Consider the following 19,887-nt stretch of genomic DNA (forward strand, 5'->3'; position numbering starts at 1 on the left):
ACAGAGCAACATCAGCATATACTGTTAATCCTCCAACCATTCTAAAGTTGCAAGGATACAGAGCCAGAGTACAGTGGGTAAGGCACTTGCTTTGTACACAGCCCATCCAGGTTCAATTGCTGGTATCCCATATGGTTCCCCAAGCTCACCAGGAATGATCCCTGAGCACAGAGCCAGGGCATCACTGGTGTGGCCCCAAAATTAAGTAAAGTAAAACAAACAAACAAACAAAAACTTGCAAGGATACTATGTTAGAGAGAATGTCCAGGCAAGACCTTTCTGAGGAAGTTACTTTGGCACTGTAATTCAAAGAATTAAAAATAGTAAGTCAAGCACATCAAAGAAGAGTATAACAAGTGGGGGACCTGAGGTAAGATTTCTGGTCATAACTTTGTGCTCTTGAAACTGCTAAGAATCAGTGCTATTTTGATTTAAGCTTAGAGTGAAAACTTAAGCAAAAATCAGTCGTTTCAATGGGCATGACAGCACAGCAGGAAGTAGGGTGAACTTTTTTGCTCAAATTACATATACTTCCTTTCAAAAATGCTCTGTACCAAACCAAAATCATTGTGGCTCAACTTTCTCTTCCAAAGCAAGGAGACAATATCAAAGTTTGCTTCACAAATTTACAAACCAGACACCAAAGTCTTAAAGGATTGATTTCCCTCAGGTATACATTATTACAACAGAGGATCCTCCTCCTCAATGATGAGTCACCATGGCTAAGACTGAGTCACCTGTGTTGCCCTGATTTGGGTGCCAGTGAGTTAAAAAAAAAGAAAAAGAAAAAGAAAAAAGAGTCCTGTGTGAGCCAAGGTCAACTTCTCTGTCCAGAAGTAACTTGGGCATTTTAAATGGAGAATAAGGAAACAGGGAGAAGATGGTTTTCAGTAATCCCAGGCAGGGGAACGAGAGATGTTTCTAAAATATTTCCAAAATAGCTTAAAGGTTCTAATATAGGGCCTGGAGAGATAGCACAGCGGTGTTTGCCTTGCAAGCAGCCGATCCAGGACCTAAGGTGGTTGGTTCGAATCCCAGTGTCCCATATGGTCCCCCGTGCCTGCCAGGAACTATTTCTGAGCAGACAGCCAAGAGTAACCCCATAGCACTGCTGGGTGTGGCCCAAAAACAAAAAAAAAAAGGTTCTAATATAGTTTATTGAGCCTCCAGGATATTCCAATAGGGCCATGGGTGAAAATAGGGGGCCACTGTATGAGATTAGGGGCCTACCAGTAAGCCAGATGGGGGTACAGAGGAAGAACACAAGGGTAGAAGGAATCCATGCTTGGAGAGTATAGAACAGGGCTACTCAATATTCCCCAACTTGCAACCTGTTTTTACCCAATAAGATTTTTGGGGGCAGAAAGGGTGTCACATATGGTAGCACTCAGGAGTTATTCCTGGATCTGCACTCAGGAAGCACACCTGAAGGGCCCAGAAGACTGGGGTTTGAACTTGGGTTGGTCACAAGGCAAGTTGTACTATTGCTCTGTCTCCACCCAAAACATTTTATGTGGCCTTAATTATATAAAAAGGAAAAACATAGTAGACAGTAATATTTTGTTTATATTTTTAACCTTTATTTAAATACCGCAGTTTACAAGTTGTTCATAATATTTTATGTTTTATCAGGTATTCAATGTTCCAATGCCAGTCCCACCACCAGTGTAACCTTCCATCCACCATTGTTCCTAGTTTTTAACCCATCCCCTAAAATTTCCCCCTTAGCAAGCACAAAATAATTTATTTTATATTATTTGTTGCAACTAAGTGGCTAATGGAATTATTTAAAAATAGTTCACTAAAAAAGCACTTCACTAAAAGAACATTTTTGAAAATTGTTATATCACATAATGAGGTCTTTAAATCATTGCCTGGAAGTTTACTATGACGTTTGGTGCTAGTTGAGGCTTCTGTTATTGTTTTTATTTACTGAACTTAGTTGGTTTCTATGCTGTTTTCTCATCTAATTTGATGTGCTCCTACTGGATGTATTGAGAAATCTATAACTGCATTCTCCAGGAATTCCTTCCACTCTGATAAGACCCCCAGAGTTTTCATCCCGAAAACCGGTGTGTCTGGAATTTTAATTTGTTTGGCATCTCTGTAGAGAGTAGTAATGAACCAGTGAAGTTAGCATTGACATGGCAGTGGCTGTAGGGTATGTGTGCCACTGCTGGGGCTTTGGTAGGGTGGGAACTCTGCCAGCACCCTTCCTGAGGGAACCCCAGAGTTTTCAGGCTTGTGTACCTGTGAATTTTAAGGGCCTGGCTTGTATCTCCTTCAAAATTAGTTGTGAATTTGTGGAGCTAGGTCAATGAGTTTACAGGGCAGAGGCTGTGGGTTATGGATGTGTTCATAAATTTATTTTAAAAGCTTTCCCTCTGCCCACATTCAGGTATATCACAACAGTTTAAGAGGTAGGGTCTAGAAGCTGGAGAAGTATTACAGTGGGGAAGGCTCTTACCTACACCTGGTCGACTCAGATTAAATCCCAGGCACACTGGTGATCCCTGAATGTAGAGCTACAAATATGACTTAGGCACAGCTGAGTGTGACCACCCCCCTAAAAGAAAACAAACAATAGAAGTTAGGGTCTAGGACAGAATCTCTCTGTTGTTATGATTATTAAATGGGTATTTGCTGTATGAGCTTGAAGGACTATAATACAACAAATACATTGAATTTGCTGGTGCTTCCAGTTATGGTCAACTGTGTATTTCAAAAAGCTTATTTCAATTTTTTTCTTTTTCCAATTTTTTATTACACTGAGTAATAATAAGTACTAAACAACCCACCTATCAGGGAAAACAATACTATATTAAATGCTAGTATACAACACAATTTGACATTTTCTCTAACCAGTTCTTTGGGGGAAACAATGTTTTACAAAGGAGGCACAAGGTACAGGCTCAGAAAGATAAAAGTACTAGACCAAGGTCACACAAGAATCTCGCCTCAAGATTTATCTTCAACTCTGCTCTGCTGGTTTGACTCAACAAGAAACCCCTTTCATTTTTAAATTGAAAGCCTTAAAAGGGTAACAAAAGAAAATCAACTTAATTCTTTTTTTTTTACTGTTGTTTTGGGGCTCCAACAGGAACTGTCTACAAGTGCCTTGGTGTTCAGGGGTGAATGTCAGTGGTCTCTTGGGAGACATTGTGAGTTCAGCCCCACACGCTCTTTGGAACTACTTTCCTGACCGGGAAACTAGTAGTAGTGTCAGTAGGGTTAGTTTTGGGACCACACCCGTGATGCTCACAGGTCACTCGAGTTCAAACACATGCTTAGGATCGAAGCCGGGTCAGCCGTGGGCAAAGCAAGCAAGCGCCTTGGGACCCTTGGCTGGGTCCCAGTATTAACTCAGGTCTTAAGGACTGACTTTGAGAAGACAACAGGGAGGAGCACTTAAGGGCAGAAGGTGGACTTTCCCTGCTGATACGATCACTAACGGAAGCGATCTAGGAAGTCTGAATGCCTGCAATAAGAATGGCTGGCAGAAGGCGCAGAAACCGCGTGCCTCTGACGTCCCTTGGCGGGATTTGACAGCGGCACGAGGTAACAACCGTCACGAATCAGGAGCTGTCATCGACGGCCTCTCTACACGCCCTCTCCAAACTCTATGATTCCCGAGCGCGTCGCGCTATCCCGGAGCGAGTCCTCCTCGGCGCACACAAAGACTTGCTGGCCAAAAGAGCGGCCGGCGCAGGCGCAATGAGTCTCTCCTCCAAACCGGGTCTTTCGGGCCGCCTCTCCCGACGCGGTGCTGTGGGCGGGAAGGCGCATGCGCCGTGAAGTCCCGAGAACTTATTTCACGCCGGAGCGACGGGTACGTTCCGGACCTAGAAGGAGGAGGTGGTCAGCGACGGAAGCCGGGAAGGAAGAAGGGCGGAAGGGACTCAGGGCCGGGCTGCTTGTGTTCGGGGAGCCTTGGCGGGGCCGGCTGGGGTTCCGATGTGGTCCCCGGAGCGGGAGGCCGCGGCCCCGGCCGGGGGAGAGCCGGCGGGCTTCCTGCCCCCCGAGTGGGAAGAAGATGAGGAGCGCATGTCCTTCCTGTTCTCCGCCTTCAAGAGGAGCCGCGAGGTGAACAGCACCGACTGGGACAGCAAGATGGGCTTCTGGGCGCCCTTGGTGCTGAGCCACAGCCGCCGCCAGGGGGTGGTGCGCCTGCGCCTGCGGGACTTGCAGGAGGCCTTTCAGCGCAAGGGCAGCGTCCCGCTGGGGCTGGCCACGGTGCTGCAGGACCTGCTACGGTGAGGCCTGGCCCGGGCCTGGGCTGGGCTGGGCTGGGGTGAGGTGGGTGGGCAGGGAACCCTATGGCTGCTGGAGGCGCTCTGCGTCCCCCCCGGGGTCTGGCCTAGTCCACCCCGTGTGCGTCATTCTGTTCGCAAAGAAGGCCGAGTCGGGGGGTGCAGACCTGGAGAGGTGACAGTGATTGGTCGGGACGGGAAACCCGTTCTCTAGCTAGTTCGTTTTTGGGGAGGGGCTTCCCAGTTTAAATGGACCCTGACACGGTATATCTGAGCGGTGGATCGCCCAGACAGGCGTGGGGGAGTGGCCCATGGGTGTCATGGCACTGAGCTGTGGGTGTCCTCCCTTGGCCTGTTGTAAGCACTGGTAGGGCCTGAGTGCACGGAGCTAGGGGTGGGGTCTTCATGCACCGAGAAGACTTGGTGGCCCCATAGACTGGACTGGGGTGAGGAGTGCCACCTGACTTGTGCTATGCCACCTGCCCTGGAGGCACTGGTTGCACTTGCTCAGACACTCACAAAGCCGAGTGCAGTGAAAGAATTATTCTTCCCCCATAGAAAGGGAAAGTGAGTTTCAGACTGGGGCTTAGACAGCCCCTGGAGCCCTGGTCTCTTGACCCTATGGTTTTACTTTCTGTTGCTCGGATGACAGACAGGCAGCCTGGCCCCTGGGAGGAAGAGTTGACCAGCTTTAACGTTGCCTGCAGCATGCTGCTCTTTAGTTAGGAGGTCTCCTCTCCCCTCAGGACCTTCCCCTTGGCTGTATTTGCTGGGATAATCTTGTTCTGAAGTTTCACTTTTTTGAAAAAGTCTACTGTGAACCAATTGTTCTTCTAGTAGGCAGCAGGTAAAGGAATCAGTGACGAAATCTGCTCCCTGACGAGAGCTTGAGCACCTTGATTTTTCGTTTCCTGATTGCTGCCTCTGCTTAGGTTTCCCGGCAATGCAGTTTCTAAGGATGACATTTCTCCCTGGAAATAGCGGAGTATTTAATAGCTTTCCGTGAGCACTAAACGGCTTGGGCTTAAATTTTGGCACTGCCACTTGTTAAATTATGTGACCTAAACAAATAAATACTGTGGTGTCTTTAAGTCTTGGTTTGCCCAGTTAACTGAGATGTACTGACTGCCCTTACATTGTGGCACAGCGACTAGCCAGTGGTGAGTCTTAAGTACTGTTTATCAGCATTACTGTGAAGTACTTTCATTTTACCTCTAGCCTAATTTAGCAGTAGCAGAAAATCCTTTCACTGTCTTTGTAGTGCTCTTGAAGGTTTGCACTTACAGTGATAGTATTGTTTTCATTTGATTACTTTGAACGTGTTTTAAGACGAGGAAATCTCAACATAGGTCTGTAATATCTTGTGCCTTTATAATATTAGTAGAGAACATGTACTTTGGGCCTGATGTTTACAATTTAGATTTGACCTCACACTTTATTTTCTGAGTAGTTAAACTTTCTTAGCATGTCCCTGTCTCTTCCTCTCTTTCTCTCATTCTCTCTCTCCCCTTTTTCCCCTTCTTATTCTCTTCTCTCTCCTTCTCTCTATCTTGCCATAAACATTGCTGTTCATAGTAACTGCTAGGGCTGAGTGTACAGCAGGTGTTATTTATGATACCAGTGATAAACTACCTCAGTTGGGGCAAGTAGCAGGGGAGGAAGATGGGGGTTTGGACAGAAATTTGATGGAACCTACCTGTTTTTTTTCTGTTTCTGCAGCCGAGGGGAACTGCAGCGGGAGTCAGACTTTATGGCCAGTGTAGACAGCAGCTGGATCTCCTGGGGGGTCGGTGTCTTCCTACTGAAGCCCCTCAAATGGACTCTTTCCAACATGCTGGGGGATAATAAGGTCCCTGCGGAGGAGGTGCTTGTGGCTGTGGAGCTGCTAAAGGTGAGTACTCAGGTTAAGAGGCCTGGGTGGTGACAGGACCCTCATTTTCTTTGTGTGTCCTTAGAAATGCGGTTTAAAGTAGATGATTATATTTGCCTCATCTTTCTTGCCTTGTGCGATATAGCTTTATATAGCTATTGTTAGTCTTACCAAAAATACTCAAGTATAATGCCCTTGAAATATAGTGTTCTGTACTGATAGGGATATGAGTGAAGCTACCGCTAAGAAATTTTTTGCCTTCTGTTGTTTACTAATAAGAATATCCCAGAGTTTCTGAAACTGAGCTTAGCCTTTCCCCATACCAGCAAATTTGATTCCTATCTCCACTCTTGCTGCCAAGAAGATCGCCATGTCACTAAGACACTGATCACCAGTGTTTGGAGGATCTTTGTCCACTGCACCATTCTTTTTTTTTATTGGTTTGTTTGTTTGTTTGTTTTGGTTTTTGGGCCACACCCAGTAACGCTCAGGGGTTACTCCTGGCTATGCACTCAGAAGTTGCTCCTGGCTTGGGGGACCATATGGGACACCGGGGGATCGAACCGCGGTCCGTCCAAGGCTAGCGCAGGCAAGGCAGGCACCTTACCTTTAGCGCCACCACCCGGCCCGGTTTGTTTGTTTTTGTTTTTTTTGGGGGGGGGCACACCCATTTGATGCTCAGGGGTTACTCCTGGTTAAGCGCTCAGAAATTGCCCCTGGCTTGGGGGGACCATATGGGACGCCGGGGGTTCGAACTGCGGTTCTTCCTTGGCTGCGCTTGCAAGGCAGACACCTTACCTCTAGCGCCACCTCTCCGGCCCGCACTGCACCATTCTTATAGTTGTGTTCTGTTCCCTAGCTTGCTGTGAGCCTGTGCATGGAAGACACTCTTTCCCTTGCCAGTGCTGCCAGTGTTCTGGCCTCTTGCCTCTAGGGCCACTTTCAACACAGAGCTGACTGAATGCGTAATAGTAGTAGTGAGCTACAGACAGTAGTTATTTCTGTAACTTGCGCATCCAACCCAACAAGACATGCTCTTATTTTTATTTTTTATTTTTTGCTCCTGTTATTTCTTACCCCATTGTTCTCTTCCAAGACTAAGGAGGGCTCCAGAGGGCATGCTTCCAAGCAGTGATCAGGGAAGTCTTTGCTAACTGGTGCATCAGTACAAGAGCCCAAGGATGTGGATGTGTGCAGAGTGGTTTAGAGGAGTACCTGTTGGCCTGCAAGTCAGCTACCAGGCATGCTTGGGGACCAAGAACCATCGGATATACTGGGAATTGAACCCCAGTTGACTTCATGCAACTCATATATCTTAGTCCCTATAATATCTCCTCATCACTCAAGAACTCTGATAAAGCAGCACAAATTTCCCTTGGGGAAACACCCCATTATTCTGTGTCCTCCACCCTCTGAGGCTAGTCTTGGCCAAGGTCCTAAATAGAGGGTATTAGTGTCTGGGCTAGGCCCACTCTTCTTTGGAGTCTTTTCTCTCCTGAGTGTTCCAGGAAGGAAATAATTTATCCCCTCCCTTCAGATGCTTCTTAGGATTCAAAGTCTGAGAGCACAGGTAGGGTTAGGGATGGTGATGAAATTACAGAGATATCCAAGAGTTGACAATAATTTTTGACAGCAGTGGAGTCTGATTTTATTTAGGTAGAAAAATAAGTCTAGCTCTGGGCTAAGGATGTAGTCAAGTGGTAGAGTAGCTGCCCTGATGCCCTGCATATGTGAGGTCTTGGGCTTGGTTCTTGTCACTCTACTAATAGTAATGAGTCTAATAGATAAACAGTAAATAAATAAAAGTTACAAATCATATAGCTTTCTGGGTACACAGAGGTGTTTGCATTTCCAAGCAAAGCAATGCTTAATCATTTAGTGGCACCTGCTTTCTCCTACTTGGAGACTGTAATGTTTGCTTCTTTATTGGACACTTGGCTCTTGCATAGAACTAAAGGGTTCAGAGTCATTCCTAATATGAAGAAAGTCTGTTTTTGTAGAGGCATATTAAATTTTTCAGGGCTGGGCACAGAAAATAGTAGCTTTTTATATTATTTGGAAAAATGCAAAAATAGTTAAAGTCATGATTTCCCTATTTTAAAAAACTATACAAAGAAATTACTTTTTTTCTGATTACCCATTTCATCTCTCTGCAAGTGTTTCCTTTCCATTCATTTGTGTATGCTTGCGTACAGGCATCTGTTTATTCTGTTCTGCCCACTCTTATCGCATTGCTTTGTTTTGTTAGTAAGTGGTCAATACTCCTGAGCTTCTTACTTCCTTGTTATTATCTGTCCATCCCATCAGAACCAGAAAAGAAGACTCTTAGTAGGCTTTGAATCATGCCTTGTACATATATAGTAGACAACCAATATATATCTGATGAATTAATGAGTGAATATAAACACATTCTTTAATAGACATTCATTTTATTTTATTTTTTTAGAGATGGAGTCTTACTTGGCCTATTGGTAACCTGTATTTGTTCCCCTACTTTTCTCTATTGTGATGACCATCTCTCCAAATCCCCACATAGTCTATACTTCATTATTTTGATTTTTTGTTTTAGGTTTTTTGTTTTTTTTTTTTTTTGTTTTTGGTCCACACCTGATGGTGTTCAGGGGCTACTCCTGTCTCTGCATTCAGGATTAATTCCTGGCAGGGTTGGAGGACCTTATGGGATGCCAAGGATCCAACCCAGGTCAGCTGCGTTCAAGGCAAATGCCCTATCTGCTGTGCTATCTCTTCAGCCCTCATTTCTTTTACTTAATCAAGTTTTATTGATTTGTCATCAGTTTTTATAATAGTTTTACAACTGGGCATCTACTTTCATTGTACTCAATCACCAAAGTTCTGGTACCATCTCACTATCAAAAGATTCAATCCTCCTCCCTTATTCTTTTCCCTTTGATAACCACTGGTTTGTTGTTGTTCATGTTTTGGTTTGGGGGCCACACTTTGCGATGCTCAAGGGTTACTCCTGATTCTGAGCTCAAAATTACTCCTGGCAGGCTGAGGAGACCATATGGGATGTGGGGGATAGAAATCAGGGTGGGTGTGTGCAAGGCAAATGCCCAGCAGGCCTTACCTGCTGTGCTATCATAGTCTGCCCCTGTTTGTTTTTTTTCAATCTTGAATATTTAAGTTTCTATCTTTAAAAACTGCAACATTGTACAGCTATGTTGTGAATTAATCTGTGTACTACTTATATTTCTATGTGAAATATAATATATTTCTGGAAATGCAAATGTACATTATATTTTAACAAAAATTACTGAGTTACTTTTGAAAAGTTAGTGCTGATTTATACTTTCACCAAAGGCTGCAAAGTGTTCACTTAGCTGCACTGGATGGCATCAGGCTTTTTTTTGTTTGTTTTGTTTTGGTTTAGTTTTAGTTTTGGGTCCCACATGGTGTTGCTCAGGGCTTAATTTTGCTCTGCACCCAAGAAACGCTCCTGGTAGTACTTGGGGGACCATATGGAATGCCAGAGATTGAACCCAGGTTGGCTGCATGCAAGGCAAATACCCTACCCGATGTACTATCACTCTGGCCCTGACATCAGTCTTTTAAATTCTTAATTTTATGGGCAAAATGATACTATTTGGGCCTTAAAAAATCTTCCCACCTTATCTATTGGATTTGACATGACCCTGCTGTAAATGACCAACTATGCCATTTGCCTTAATATTATTGTTATATTGGATGATCTTTTATGTTAATTTGTTTCTTTATGTATTAGAAATAGATACATAAGATATACTTAGTATTAAAATATTAATACTGATATGCAATATTTGTGCCTTTATTTTTGCTGCATAGAAGTTACCATGCAAATTTTTGAAATTTCCTTTTGTTTTGTTTTGTTTTTTTTTTGGTTTTTGGGCCACACCCAGTGGTGCTCAGGGGTTACTCCTGGCTGTCTGCTCAGAAATAGCTCCTGGCAGGCACGGGGGACCATATGGGACACTGGGATTCGAACCAACCACCTTTGATCCTGGATAGGCTGCTTGCAAGGCAAATGCTGCTGTGCTATCTCTCAGGCCCTCCTTTTTTAAATTTCCAATCTTAGGAAGGCATGTGCTTCATACACATTTAGTTATGTTTCCCTTTTTTCCTTTCATTTTTTGGGTCACACACTGCACTGCTTAGAGTTTACTCCTGGCTCTGCAATTATGGATCACTCTTGGCAGTGCTCAAGGCATCATCGTATGTGGTGCCAGGGATCAAACCCAGGTCTACTGTATGCAAGGCCAATATTTAAGTACTATGCTATCTCCCCAGTCTATCCTAGCACAGCTAAATTTGGAAAAAAAATTTTTTTATTTGAATTCTTTTATGCTTTTATTTTTTTTTCAAATAAGCTTTAATTTATTTATTTTGGGGTTCTTTTGGGGGGGTCCACACCTGGCGGCACTCAGGGGTTACTCCTGGCTCTTTGCTCAGAAATTGCCCTGGCAGACATGGGGACCATATGGGATGCTGGGAATTGAACCACCATCCGTCCTGGTTGGCTGCATGTGAGGCAAATGCCCTACCATTGTGCTATCTCTCCAGCCGTCGAATAAGCTTTTATATTTTTATTTTGATCACACCTGGCAGTGCTCAGGGCTTGCTCCTGACTGCACTCTGGAATCTCAACTGGTGGGCTTAGAGAAATACATGGTGTGCTGGGAATCAAACCTGGATTGACCCCTTTTAAGGCAAGTGCCTTACCTGCTATAGTGTCTCTTTGGCCATAAAATAAGCTTTTAATATTTGGTATTTACTTTTATATATGCAGTGATGAAAAGCTCTGTATTTTCTTCTAGTTTCTAGTTAATTGTTCTAACATCATTATTAATCTATGTGGGTGCCATACTGTTCCTATTGCTAATGTAAAGAATTCCTTAGTCTCACATTAAATAAGGTTATTTTGATTAGATTAGATTAGATACTGTCTTTGGCATCATTGACCACTTGTTTTATGATGTCTTTCATCTTCAAGCATTGGTTTTCCTTTAGCTTATTACTTTATTTCTTGAGTGACTCATTTACACTTTTGATTTTAATCAGTATCTGTGTCTTAAGGTTTTTCAAGATTGAACCTGCTGTCCTGTTTGTCTTCTGAGCGTCAGATTTATGTGTCTAATTACCCACTCTTGGATCTTTTGAACTATATTAATGTACCTCAACAACATATCCAAAATGTAACATCTTGTCTTTCCTTAAAATAGTTTTTTCCTGGGGTGAAATACAAATAGTCTTTTCTTCTTGTATCTGCTATAAATTAATAGCATTATACCCATCCAATCACTTATAACCCAGGAGTCATCCAAGACATCTCTTTCTCTTGGTAATTCCAAACTTTATTACCATAACCTGCAAGTTTATCCTCTAAATTCTGGCTGACCCCACCCCTTTCTGTCTCTTTTAATGGTGCCTTATTCTCTTATATTCTCTTGCTTCTCAGCTAACTCCTACAGTTCATTCTTTTCTAATTGTTAGCTCTAGCTCACAACCTAGTCCTACCATTTTCCTTCAGGACTGCTGCAGTTTTCAGAGAAAGGACCGAATGGATGACACTCCATGGTGTAGACAGGACCCAGCAATGCTTCTACCTTCCCTGGTCCCCACCTGCATCAGTAAATATTGCACTTACTCATAACTGTGCTACTCTTCCTCGTTATCTTTTTTCCAGAGACGCTTTTCCACCCACATAACCATGTAACCCTCTGCATTTGCCTTATAGTTGAGAGAAGGCTCAAGGGGTGGGAAGGCACAAGCTTTGCCAAAGAAGACTCAGGTTTACTCCCTGGTGCTCTGTCACTCAGCCCCCCTGCAAAGCACAGGAATATCGCCTGAGCACCAACAGGTCTGGCTCAAAAACACCAGAATTTTGCCTAAGTACCCTCTGAGCACCTGGTCTCCTTCCCACCGTTTCATTGTTCTATATATACCTGTTGAGGAGAATGAGACAGATTTCATGTCTCGGCACACCAGTGCTGTTGTTTCCTGGCACTTCCATCTCTTACACAGCAATCCTTTCCCACCTGTGTGTCACATACTTTTCTCTTGAGTCACTCTCTAGACTGAGTAATGCTCCTGTTTGCAATACTGCCAATTAGCATAACAATGGAAAGACCAGAAACAGGTGCCATGGCCACCTTCCATTGTGAAAGGGCACTGAGGAAGAGAAGCCTGGAGGTCACAGGTGATGAGGGTTAAAGTAAAAACCAAGCCTCGTCCTTTATGGGCCCTCTAACTTCATTATGCTGCCTCATCTTCCCTTGGAAAATGCAGAAACATGAGGCCCTACATGGAAAAGAAAGGCACAGAGCTGGCTCCTACTTATTCCAGGCTCCTGATTGCATCCATGGTCACCAGACATCCCTCCAAGACGTGACCAAATGCACATTCTTTTTCCTGAAATTGCTGTTTTAGAGGAATTGGGATTGGTGGCACAGCTCTTGTCTGTGAGTCCATTTGGTCCCAAAACCCCCTTTTCCCTTCTCACAGGAGAAGGCGGAGGAGGTGTATCGTCTGTATCAGAACTCCCCTCTCTCGTCCCACCCTGTGGTGGCCCTGTCGGAGCTGAGCAGCCTGTGCGCAGGCGCCTGCCCAGATGAGAGGACCTTTTACTTGGTATTGCTGCAGCTGCAGAAGGAGAAGAGAGTCACAGTCCTCGAGCAGAATGGGGAGAAGGTACAGGAGTTGAGTTGTTATTCCTGGTAGAGCTATCTAACAACATGCCCACCAGTGTCTGCCTGGGTAGGGCTTCATTTTTGTGGTAGGTACATCCATAATTTCCTGTCCTTTAGATTGTGAAGTTTGCCCGGGGGCCACATGCCAAGGTATCGCCTGTCAATGACGTAGATGTTGGGGTGTACCAGCTGATGCAGAGTGAACAGCTGCTTTCGCGCAAAGTGGAATCCTTGTCCCAGGAAGCAGAAAGGTAACAAGGCAGCCCAAGTGCAGCCCAATCCCACCCTGGCAAGTCCTGGCAACCTCTGAAGCATTGGTGTCATTAAAAAAAAGGGGGGGATAAAAAGGGGGGGTTATTTTTACTAATTACAAAAGTATTAACTTCTGTGGAAAGCTTTGAATATCCCAAAGGAGAAAAAAATCAATCAGTTTGCTTTACTATGCCAGCATACACTTAGCCAGTATTTACTGAGCCAGGCCTTGTCTAGCAACTTGAGGATATGGCCGTGAATCTTACTGCCTCTTCCAGAGGGACTTCTGCTCTTCCCTTGGATGGCTGTCCAAGGCCCATGAACCTGAAAAGTAAGATCCAGATTTAGAATAGATCGGTTCACTACTTACTTTGGTAGAATGACACTGTTCTAAGGCAAAGGGCCTGTGACTGTGGGTATAGGGAATCACTATCTCCTGGCTCCTGATTGACCATTTGTGCCGTGTCACCTTGTTTGCTCTCTCCATGGGTTGAAACTCTTTTCATGTCATTGGCCTTATCCGATTGTAAATGCTAAAGCTGGTATCTCAACCGGCTGCAGGAGTTTAGTGATGACATTGGGCTTTTCTTGCCATTGGTGGAATGAATTAGATATTCAGATAAGAAAGTGCCTTAGTGAAGTGCTATTCCTGGGGACTCTCTGGGACTCTGCCACCCCCAGTGCCATGGCACAATCATCTTGGTCTGTCCCTTTGTCTCATAGGTGTAAAGAAGAAGCCCGCCGGGCATGCCGAGCTGGAAAGAAGCAGCTGGTAAGTCTTCTCGTTTCCCTCACCATCAAGTTCCTGAGCTGAGATGGCAGGGAGGGTGCCCCGGTTTCCAAGAGCAGTTTTATTAGGACTGTCGGGTACCATCTGCAGATGACCCACAGCTGGTTTTATGAATGAGAGGGAGTTTTGGCATCTCTCTTGACCCTGATCCAATCTGACTCTGACCAGGTCTCCTTGTCTCCTAGGCACTGAGGTCTCTCAAGGCCAAGCAGCGAACAGAGAAGCGCATTGAGGCCCTGCACGCAAAGCTGGACACTGTTCAAGGCATCTTGGACCGGATCTATGCCTCGCAGACAGATCAGATGGTAGCCTGCCCCTCAGCTCCGCTTCCTGGCCAGTCTCCCCTACACATGTGCTGAGCCCTCTGCTGCAGCTTTGCTATGTGGAGGAGCACTGGGTTCTTCCAGCATTTAGTTTGGGGATTTTACTTCTCCCCTGGGGTCGTTCAGCTTCGGTGGGGCAGGCCTGTTGGGTGTGGGTGATACAGAATACCTTGTAGTTACCATTTAGATACTGTGTGTATTTTATCACATGTTTTTCATGTTCTTTGCTAATCTTGCTTTCCTAGGTTTTCAATGCCTATCAGGCTGGGGTAGGCGCACTAAAACTTTCCATGAAGGATGTCACAGTGGAAAAGGCAGAGAGCCTTGTGGATCAGATCCAAGAGGTACAGGAAGGGACAGAGAGGGGTCTCCCAGGGCAGGAAGGCCCCAAAATACCTGGGACTGGGTTATACTTCTTTCCCAGTTTTATTCCTTCCCATGCAATCCTGAGGGATCCCTCCAGTCATTCTCCAGTGGGGCAGCATTTCTTTCTGTATATGGAGGCCAGCAATGTGGATTATCCACTGGCCCTTTCGGAATTCAGCATTCTGCACTTTTCCCTTTCAGCTCTGTGACACTCAGGATGAAGTCTCTCAGACTCTGGCTGGTGGGGTTACCAATGGCTTGGGTGAGTCAATGGCAGTTCCCTTTCTTCCTTTCTGAGAGGATTCCCCTTCCTTAGATCGTGCAAGCTTTGGTCAGGGGCTGGCTTTCCCTGTGCAGACTGGGGCAACTGCCCCTGCCCAATTAGGCACAGCTTAAGCTGTGCTCAGGATGGCTATGGGCTGCACACTCCTTACTCACGAGGCTTCTGAGTGGGGAATAATGTTCTTGGTCTGTGGGAAACAGGATCACTTCCTCTTCGGGGTTAGCAAAGTAACCCTGCTTGATAATTGAGCCCCAGGTTGACGAAAAGAATGTCCTGGGAGGTACCTTCTGCCTCTCAGCATACTTCATCTTTTGTTGTTATAGTTCTTGTTATTTTTAACCTGCAATGAGGTGGGATAGCTTCTGAGAAACTGAGGTGGGTTCTGCCAACCTCAGACCTGACTCATGAGTGTGTTTCCTCCTCAGTCTTTATATGTCTTTTCTTTCCAGATTTTGACAGCGAGGAACTGGAGAAGGAATTGGACATCCTCCTCCAAGATACCACCAAAGAACCTCTGGATCTGTCTGATAGCCCCCACGAGACTTTTCCTACCAACAGTGTGCCTAACCCTAGGATCTCGGATGCTGAACTTGAAGCTGAACTTGAGAAATTATCTTTATCAGAGGGAGGTATGCAGCTCTATCTGAGGGTTGCTAGTCAGCATATGCTCCTCTGCTCCCGAGTGCCAGCCACATTGTTAGCCCTCTGGGTTTCCAAAGCTCTGGTGGGAATTGTGGGCTCATTGTTTATTGATACCAAGACTTATTTAAATATAGGGATTCTTGGTATAGCATCTTATCTTCCTGGTAGAGCACCCACTCATTTCTTCTCTTTGCAGGTTTAGTCACAAGCAGTCAATCTCCAAAAAGGCACTTGGAACCAACTCTCTAAAGCCATTGTAGGACCCTCAAGTGAAGGATCGTCATGTGAAAGAGAGACAAGGCTTGTGTTTGTGTACATAGTTATTTAAATGAGAAACTCACAGTTGGTTGGGATGAGGAGGGAGAACCACTCAGATAATTTCTCCAAATACTACCACTTCTCACAGGACATGCAACTCCTGCAATCCCGTTGCAGAGGCTCGCTCCCAACTGGTCTCGTGGACCTACCTTCTCATCTTTATAGTGCCACAATTTATACAGTTCTTCTGTGTGTGACCTGTTGTCTCTCATAACCTGCAGTTCTTGCCATTGGCTCCATTAGGTTTGTCTTCACCCACCAGCTTTGTTCCAGCCAATGAAGGCAAAAGATTTGCAGGTTTGCCAAATCAAAATCAGTCCTCTGCTCTGTCCCCAAGTGGTTTTTGAGGAATTTTTTTCTGTTGATCAAGTCATTTCAACAGATCATTCCCTTAGCATTGGTATTAAGAAAGGGAATGATACAGCTGCCACTTTATGGAGAAGCATACAGTGTAAAATATTTGTCTCTTGGCTGAATCATCTAATTCTCCAACCCTGCAGAAAATGGGGGGCCCTGAGTGGCTCATTCGTCACAGCTGGAGGGAAGCTTGTGGTTAATGGATGCTGCTGCTTTCATCTGATGCAGAAGACCTGAAGCTGGAGGATTGGGGGTTGGAATTTGAAGATAGAAGCCCAAGTGACCACAGAGCACAAGAGTCCAAATTTCTTTAGGCTTTTTACAAAGAGGTTTATTGCCATACCCCCTTCATGGAATCATTTCAATAGACCTTAAGTAGTTATCTTTGAACAAGCCACACAACAACAAGCCTCCCCAGCTTGAGCTTGGCATGTCACAAGCTCTCTGGATTTCAGAAGCATTTTTCTGAGATATCCACTGCTCTGGTGGAATCTGGGGGTAGGGTGAAGGGTCTGAACCAAGCTGTGCAATAGAAGCAGAAGACAGGCCAGCCCTTCTGCTGTACCCGCCATGTGCTCTCCGCTCTACCCTATCTGCCCTGCCTCCTGTTGCACCTGCTCCCTCCAGTGGGTTGGGGTGGATGTGTTAAGGCACCTACCGGAACAGGTCTGAATGCTCTGGCAACAGAGAATAAAAGATGCCAGCCACAGCACACTGCCATTCTCGCTACCACAGTCCAGTTTTCCCACCAGGAACTCTTGCCCATTGCTCCTGCGTGGGGTGCAGAGCAGAGGAAAAGTCTGCTCCAGGCCGGGAACATGCACGACTCTTCACAAATTTTCCTCCCAGTCTACCCTGGAAACTGAAATGTTGGGGGTGAAGAGAAACAATCACTATTTTTTTCTTTTTTATCTGGTAAATTATTAAATGAAAAAAAAAAAGGACTTATGTACTTGTTCATGCCTCCTTTTAGGTTATATATATATATATATATATATATATATATATATTTTTTTTTTTTTTTCCTATGTTCTCCTTCCCCCAGCCCCTGCTAACACCTACCTCTTCCCCTCACTCACATTCCTGGGTTCTAAAGTTTCTGAGTGTTGAGCAGCTTCGAAAAATGACTTGAGCCTTGTTGGTAAAGCTATATAGGACATGCCTGAATGGCCCAGTGCTCAGGTGTGCTCTGGGTTTGTTGGGTTCTTTCCCATTTCCTCTGCTTTTAGTAACACCATTTCTTCTGCCTGTGTGATGCACTAGTCTTTAGTCTGCACCAGTGTTTTTCTGACTCCCATTTCATACCTGCTATTTACCAAATCTGTGGGGAGACAGCTGGGGAGACCATCCCCAGCTTGGTATGGGGCAGCCAGCAGGCAGTTTGTACATGTGGGAAGTAGGGAACCCAAGTAAGGGAACTTTTGGTCATTGGCCTGGGTGCTAGGCAGTCTGCTTCTTGCTATGCTACAGAAAATGAAAAGATCCTAGGTCTGCATGCATCTTTGTAAGAATGGGCTGCTTCCTTTGGTGGGCTCAGTATGAACTCCACTGGGTCCTGGATATTGCATCAGGAATCTCTTGACTAGCAGACTTGATTTGGTATGGGAATTGGTGAGTTCCACATCTAGTTCAGATACTGACCCCCGGAAAGTTCCCTGTGGGTTACATATAAGGAATTCAGTAAGTTCTGCCAAGAAATATTTCTATTTTATGGCTCAAGAAGAGCCTCAATGAAGAGATAGTGCCCAAACTTCCATTTCCCTTAAACATGTCCTGGATATGCAGAACCTCAAAAACCAATTTACAGTCCCTAAAGTAGCTACCATTCTACTAAGGTCAAGTAGGAGGAGAAAGAACAATCTCAGTCACTGGGGGGAATTAGGCTGGAAGAAACCAGATACATAATGTAGCCTCATGATTCTCTTCTATAAAGTGATGAGGGCAGTCAAGATGACTTCAAAAATCAGTGGGCAGCATGTCCCTCCACGGCCTCCTTGTGAACCCCTAGCTCCTGGACCTGATGGGTGGTTGGTGAGATGCTTGGTCACTGCTGTGGGCGGAGGGGAAAGAGTTTACATTCCAATTGGTGATAGGGCCAGGAAGGACGTGGGACTCCTGAGTCTCATGGAAATCTCTTAAAAGGGGTTTTTGATCCTGAAGCCAAACAGTGCTGTGAAAGGGTCAAGTTCAGTCCTACTAGCTGCTCCTTCACTGGTTGGAGTACAGAAGACTGGTCACCCAGGAAGAAGTTCTGTTGTTCTGGATCAGTGAGCTGGGAGTTGCATAAAGACAGACAGAATTAGAGGAGAGGTGGTGGCAGAAAGCTGCAAGCTCGCAAGGGAATCTGAAGTTTGGTTTCGATGTTTGGGTGGGTGGAAGCCTCATCCTTTTGAGAGATTTTGTTCCTGTCTGCTGGCATCCCAAATTGCAGCTACTCCCAGGGAAGGTGTTTTCTTTTGCTGCACAGATGCACTATCTGGTGACAAATTCCCCAAGTGTGAGAGGAACCGCTGTAGGGTACACAAAGCTTTCTTTTGACTGAGGAGTCTGGGCTGTGGAATTTGTCTGGTCAGAGAGCAGTGGGGGATTCATTTGTTGACAAGGTTTGATACAATCCCTGTTACACCAGGCTCTTAACCGCACCATTGCGTAAGTGCAGTGGCTGGGACTGTGGTGTTCAGGTGTGGTTGGTTGCTCTATTACTGGGGAATTCCTTCAGTCCGGAGGCAAGCTTTACCTAAGCCTCTACAAAAGATCAACAAAGCTATCAGGGAAAGGGGTGCTTAGCAGAGAGTGGCAGGGCAAAGGAGTGCAGGGGAAAAGACTCCATGGCCTAGAGACCTTAAAGGGGACCAGCCTACTGGGCTGGCACATATTTAATCAGCTTAATTTGTACCCACATTTGGATGCTTCTGTGAAGTCAAACTCAGTGAAGAGTCAAACAGGACTTTTCTAGGAGTCTGGGCTAGTTCCTCCTGGGCAGTCCTTTCAGGTGGCTGTTGCAAGTTACTGTTGTCTCCAATTTATTCTTCCTCAAAAAGTTTAAAAATAAGGACAGTCTTCCTCACTTTTTGCCTTTCCCCAAAAGGCAGCAGGATCTTTGCAGCTACACTCTGAGATGATCAAAGCCATGACGAAGCATGGTACCCTCAAAGTTCTGGTGCACAATTTAGGTTCTGACTCAAATAACAAAAACAAAATGGAAACATGAGTAATTGCTAATATTTACCAGGTACTTATGTGCTGGATAGTACATGTTGCATATGGTATATGGTTATAGAGTAGCATATAGGCATAAGTATGTAGTGTATAGATGACAGTGATATAAACGGTATAGGTACAGAATAATACCATTGATTTGGTTTCTCAGAAGCAAACATAGAGGCAGTCTGGAAGAGTAAGGAATCACTAACTTTAAAGAGAAAAGGGAAGAAGCCACCTGGAGAATCCTAGAGCAAATATTGCCCCCTAGTGTTCCACATCAGGCACAGATGAGCAGGTTTCTCCCCCTTTCCACTATGAATGCTTGGTTCCTCTGCCACTGGAAGGCCAAACGAGAGACAGGTGGAGTGACAGGTGGAGAACAGGCTTGATTGGCAACCAACTGGCAGGTTGGAAGATGGCAGACTGTGTCCTCTAATCTGTCGTCTTGTCTCCACAGTCATAAGAAGGGGTTTTTTATATGGAATAAAGAGAGGGTGGGTTGCATGCTAGTAGGTGCCAGAATGAATAATACAACCCCCTTGTATGGAA

General features: G+C 45.1%; 1 protein-coding gene and 1 non-coding gene across 2 annotated transcripts; both read left to right on the plus strand.

Moving 5' to 3' along the window:
* The first annotated feature begins 700 nt into the window (after window positions 1-700).
* On the plus strand, window positions 701-802 carry LOC126005002 (small nucleolar RNA U6-53/MBII-28). Its single transcript, XR_007494190.1, has one exon. It is a non-coding gene; the product is annotated as a small nucleolar RNA U6-53/MBII-28 (small nucleolar RNA).
* Window positions 803-3,870: 3,068 nt separating this feature from the next.
* CHMP7 (charged multivesicular body protein 7) lies at window positions 3,871-16,660 on the plus strand. Its single transcript, XM_049769461.1, has 10 exons — window positions 3,871-4,253; window positions 5,970-6,141; window positions 12,619-12,804; window positions 12,921-13,054; window positions 13,779-13,827; window positions 14,031-14,150; window positions 14,414-14,512; window positions 14,736-14,796; window positions 15,267-15,446; window positions 15,656-16,660. Exons 1-10 carry the CDS (start codon window positions 3,955-3,957, stop codon window positions 15,706-15,708), a joined length of 1,353 nt encoding a protein of 450 aa, XP_049625418.1. The 5' UTR covers window positions 3,871-3,954; the 3' UTR covers window positions 15,709-16,660.
* The last annotated feature ends 3,227 nt before the right edge of the window (window positions 16,661-19,887 follow it).

This window comes from Suncus etruscus, chromosome 3, assembly GCF_024139225.1.
Source record: "Suncus etruscus isolate mSunEtr1 chromosome 3, mSunEtr1.pri.cur, whole genome shotgun sequence".
In the NCBI taxonomy this organism is placed as follows: domain Eukaryota; kingdom Metazoa; phylum Chordata; class Mammalia; order Eulipotyphla; family Soricidae; genus Suncus; species Suncus etruscus.

Coding starts and splice junctions, on each gene's coding strand:
- CHMP7 (XM_049769461.1), top strand. CDS start 3,955: ATGTGGTCCCCGGAGCGGGAGGCCGCGGCCCCGGCCGGGGGAGAGCCG. Junction 13,055..13,778: donor TTGTCCCAGGAAGCAGAAAG/GTAACAAGGCAG, acceptor TTTGTCTCATAG/GTGTAAAGAAGAAGCCCGCC. Junction 14,797..15,266: donor TGGGGTTACCAATGGCTTGG/GTGAGTCAATGG, acceptor TTTTCTTTCCAG/ATTTTGACAGCGAGGAACTG.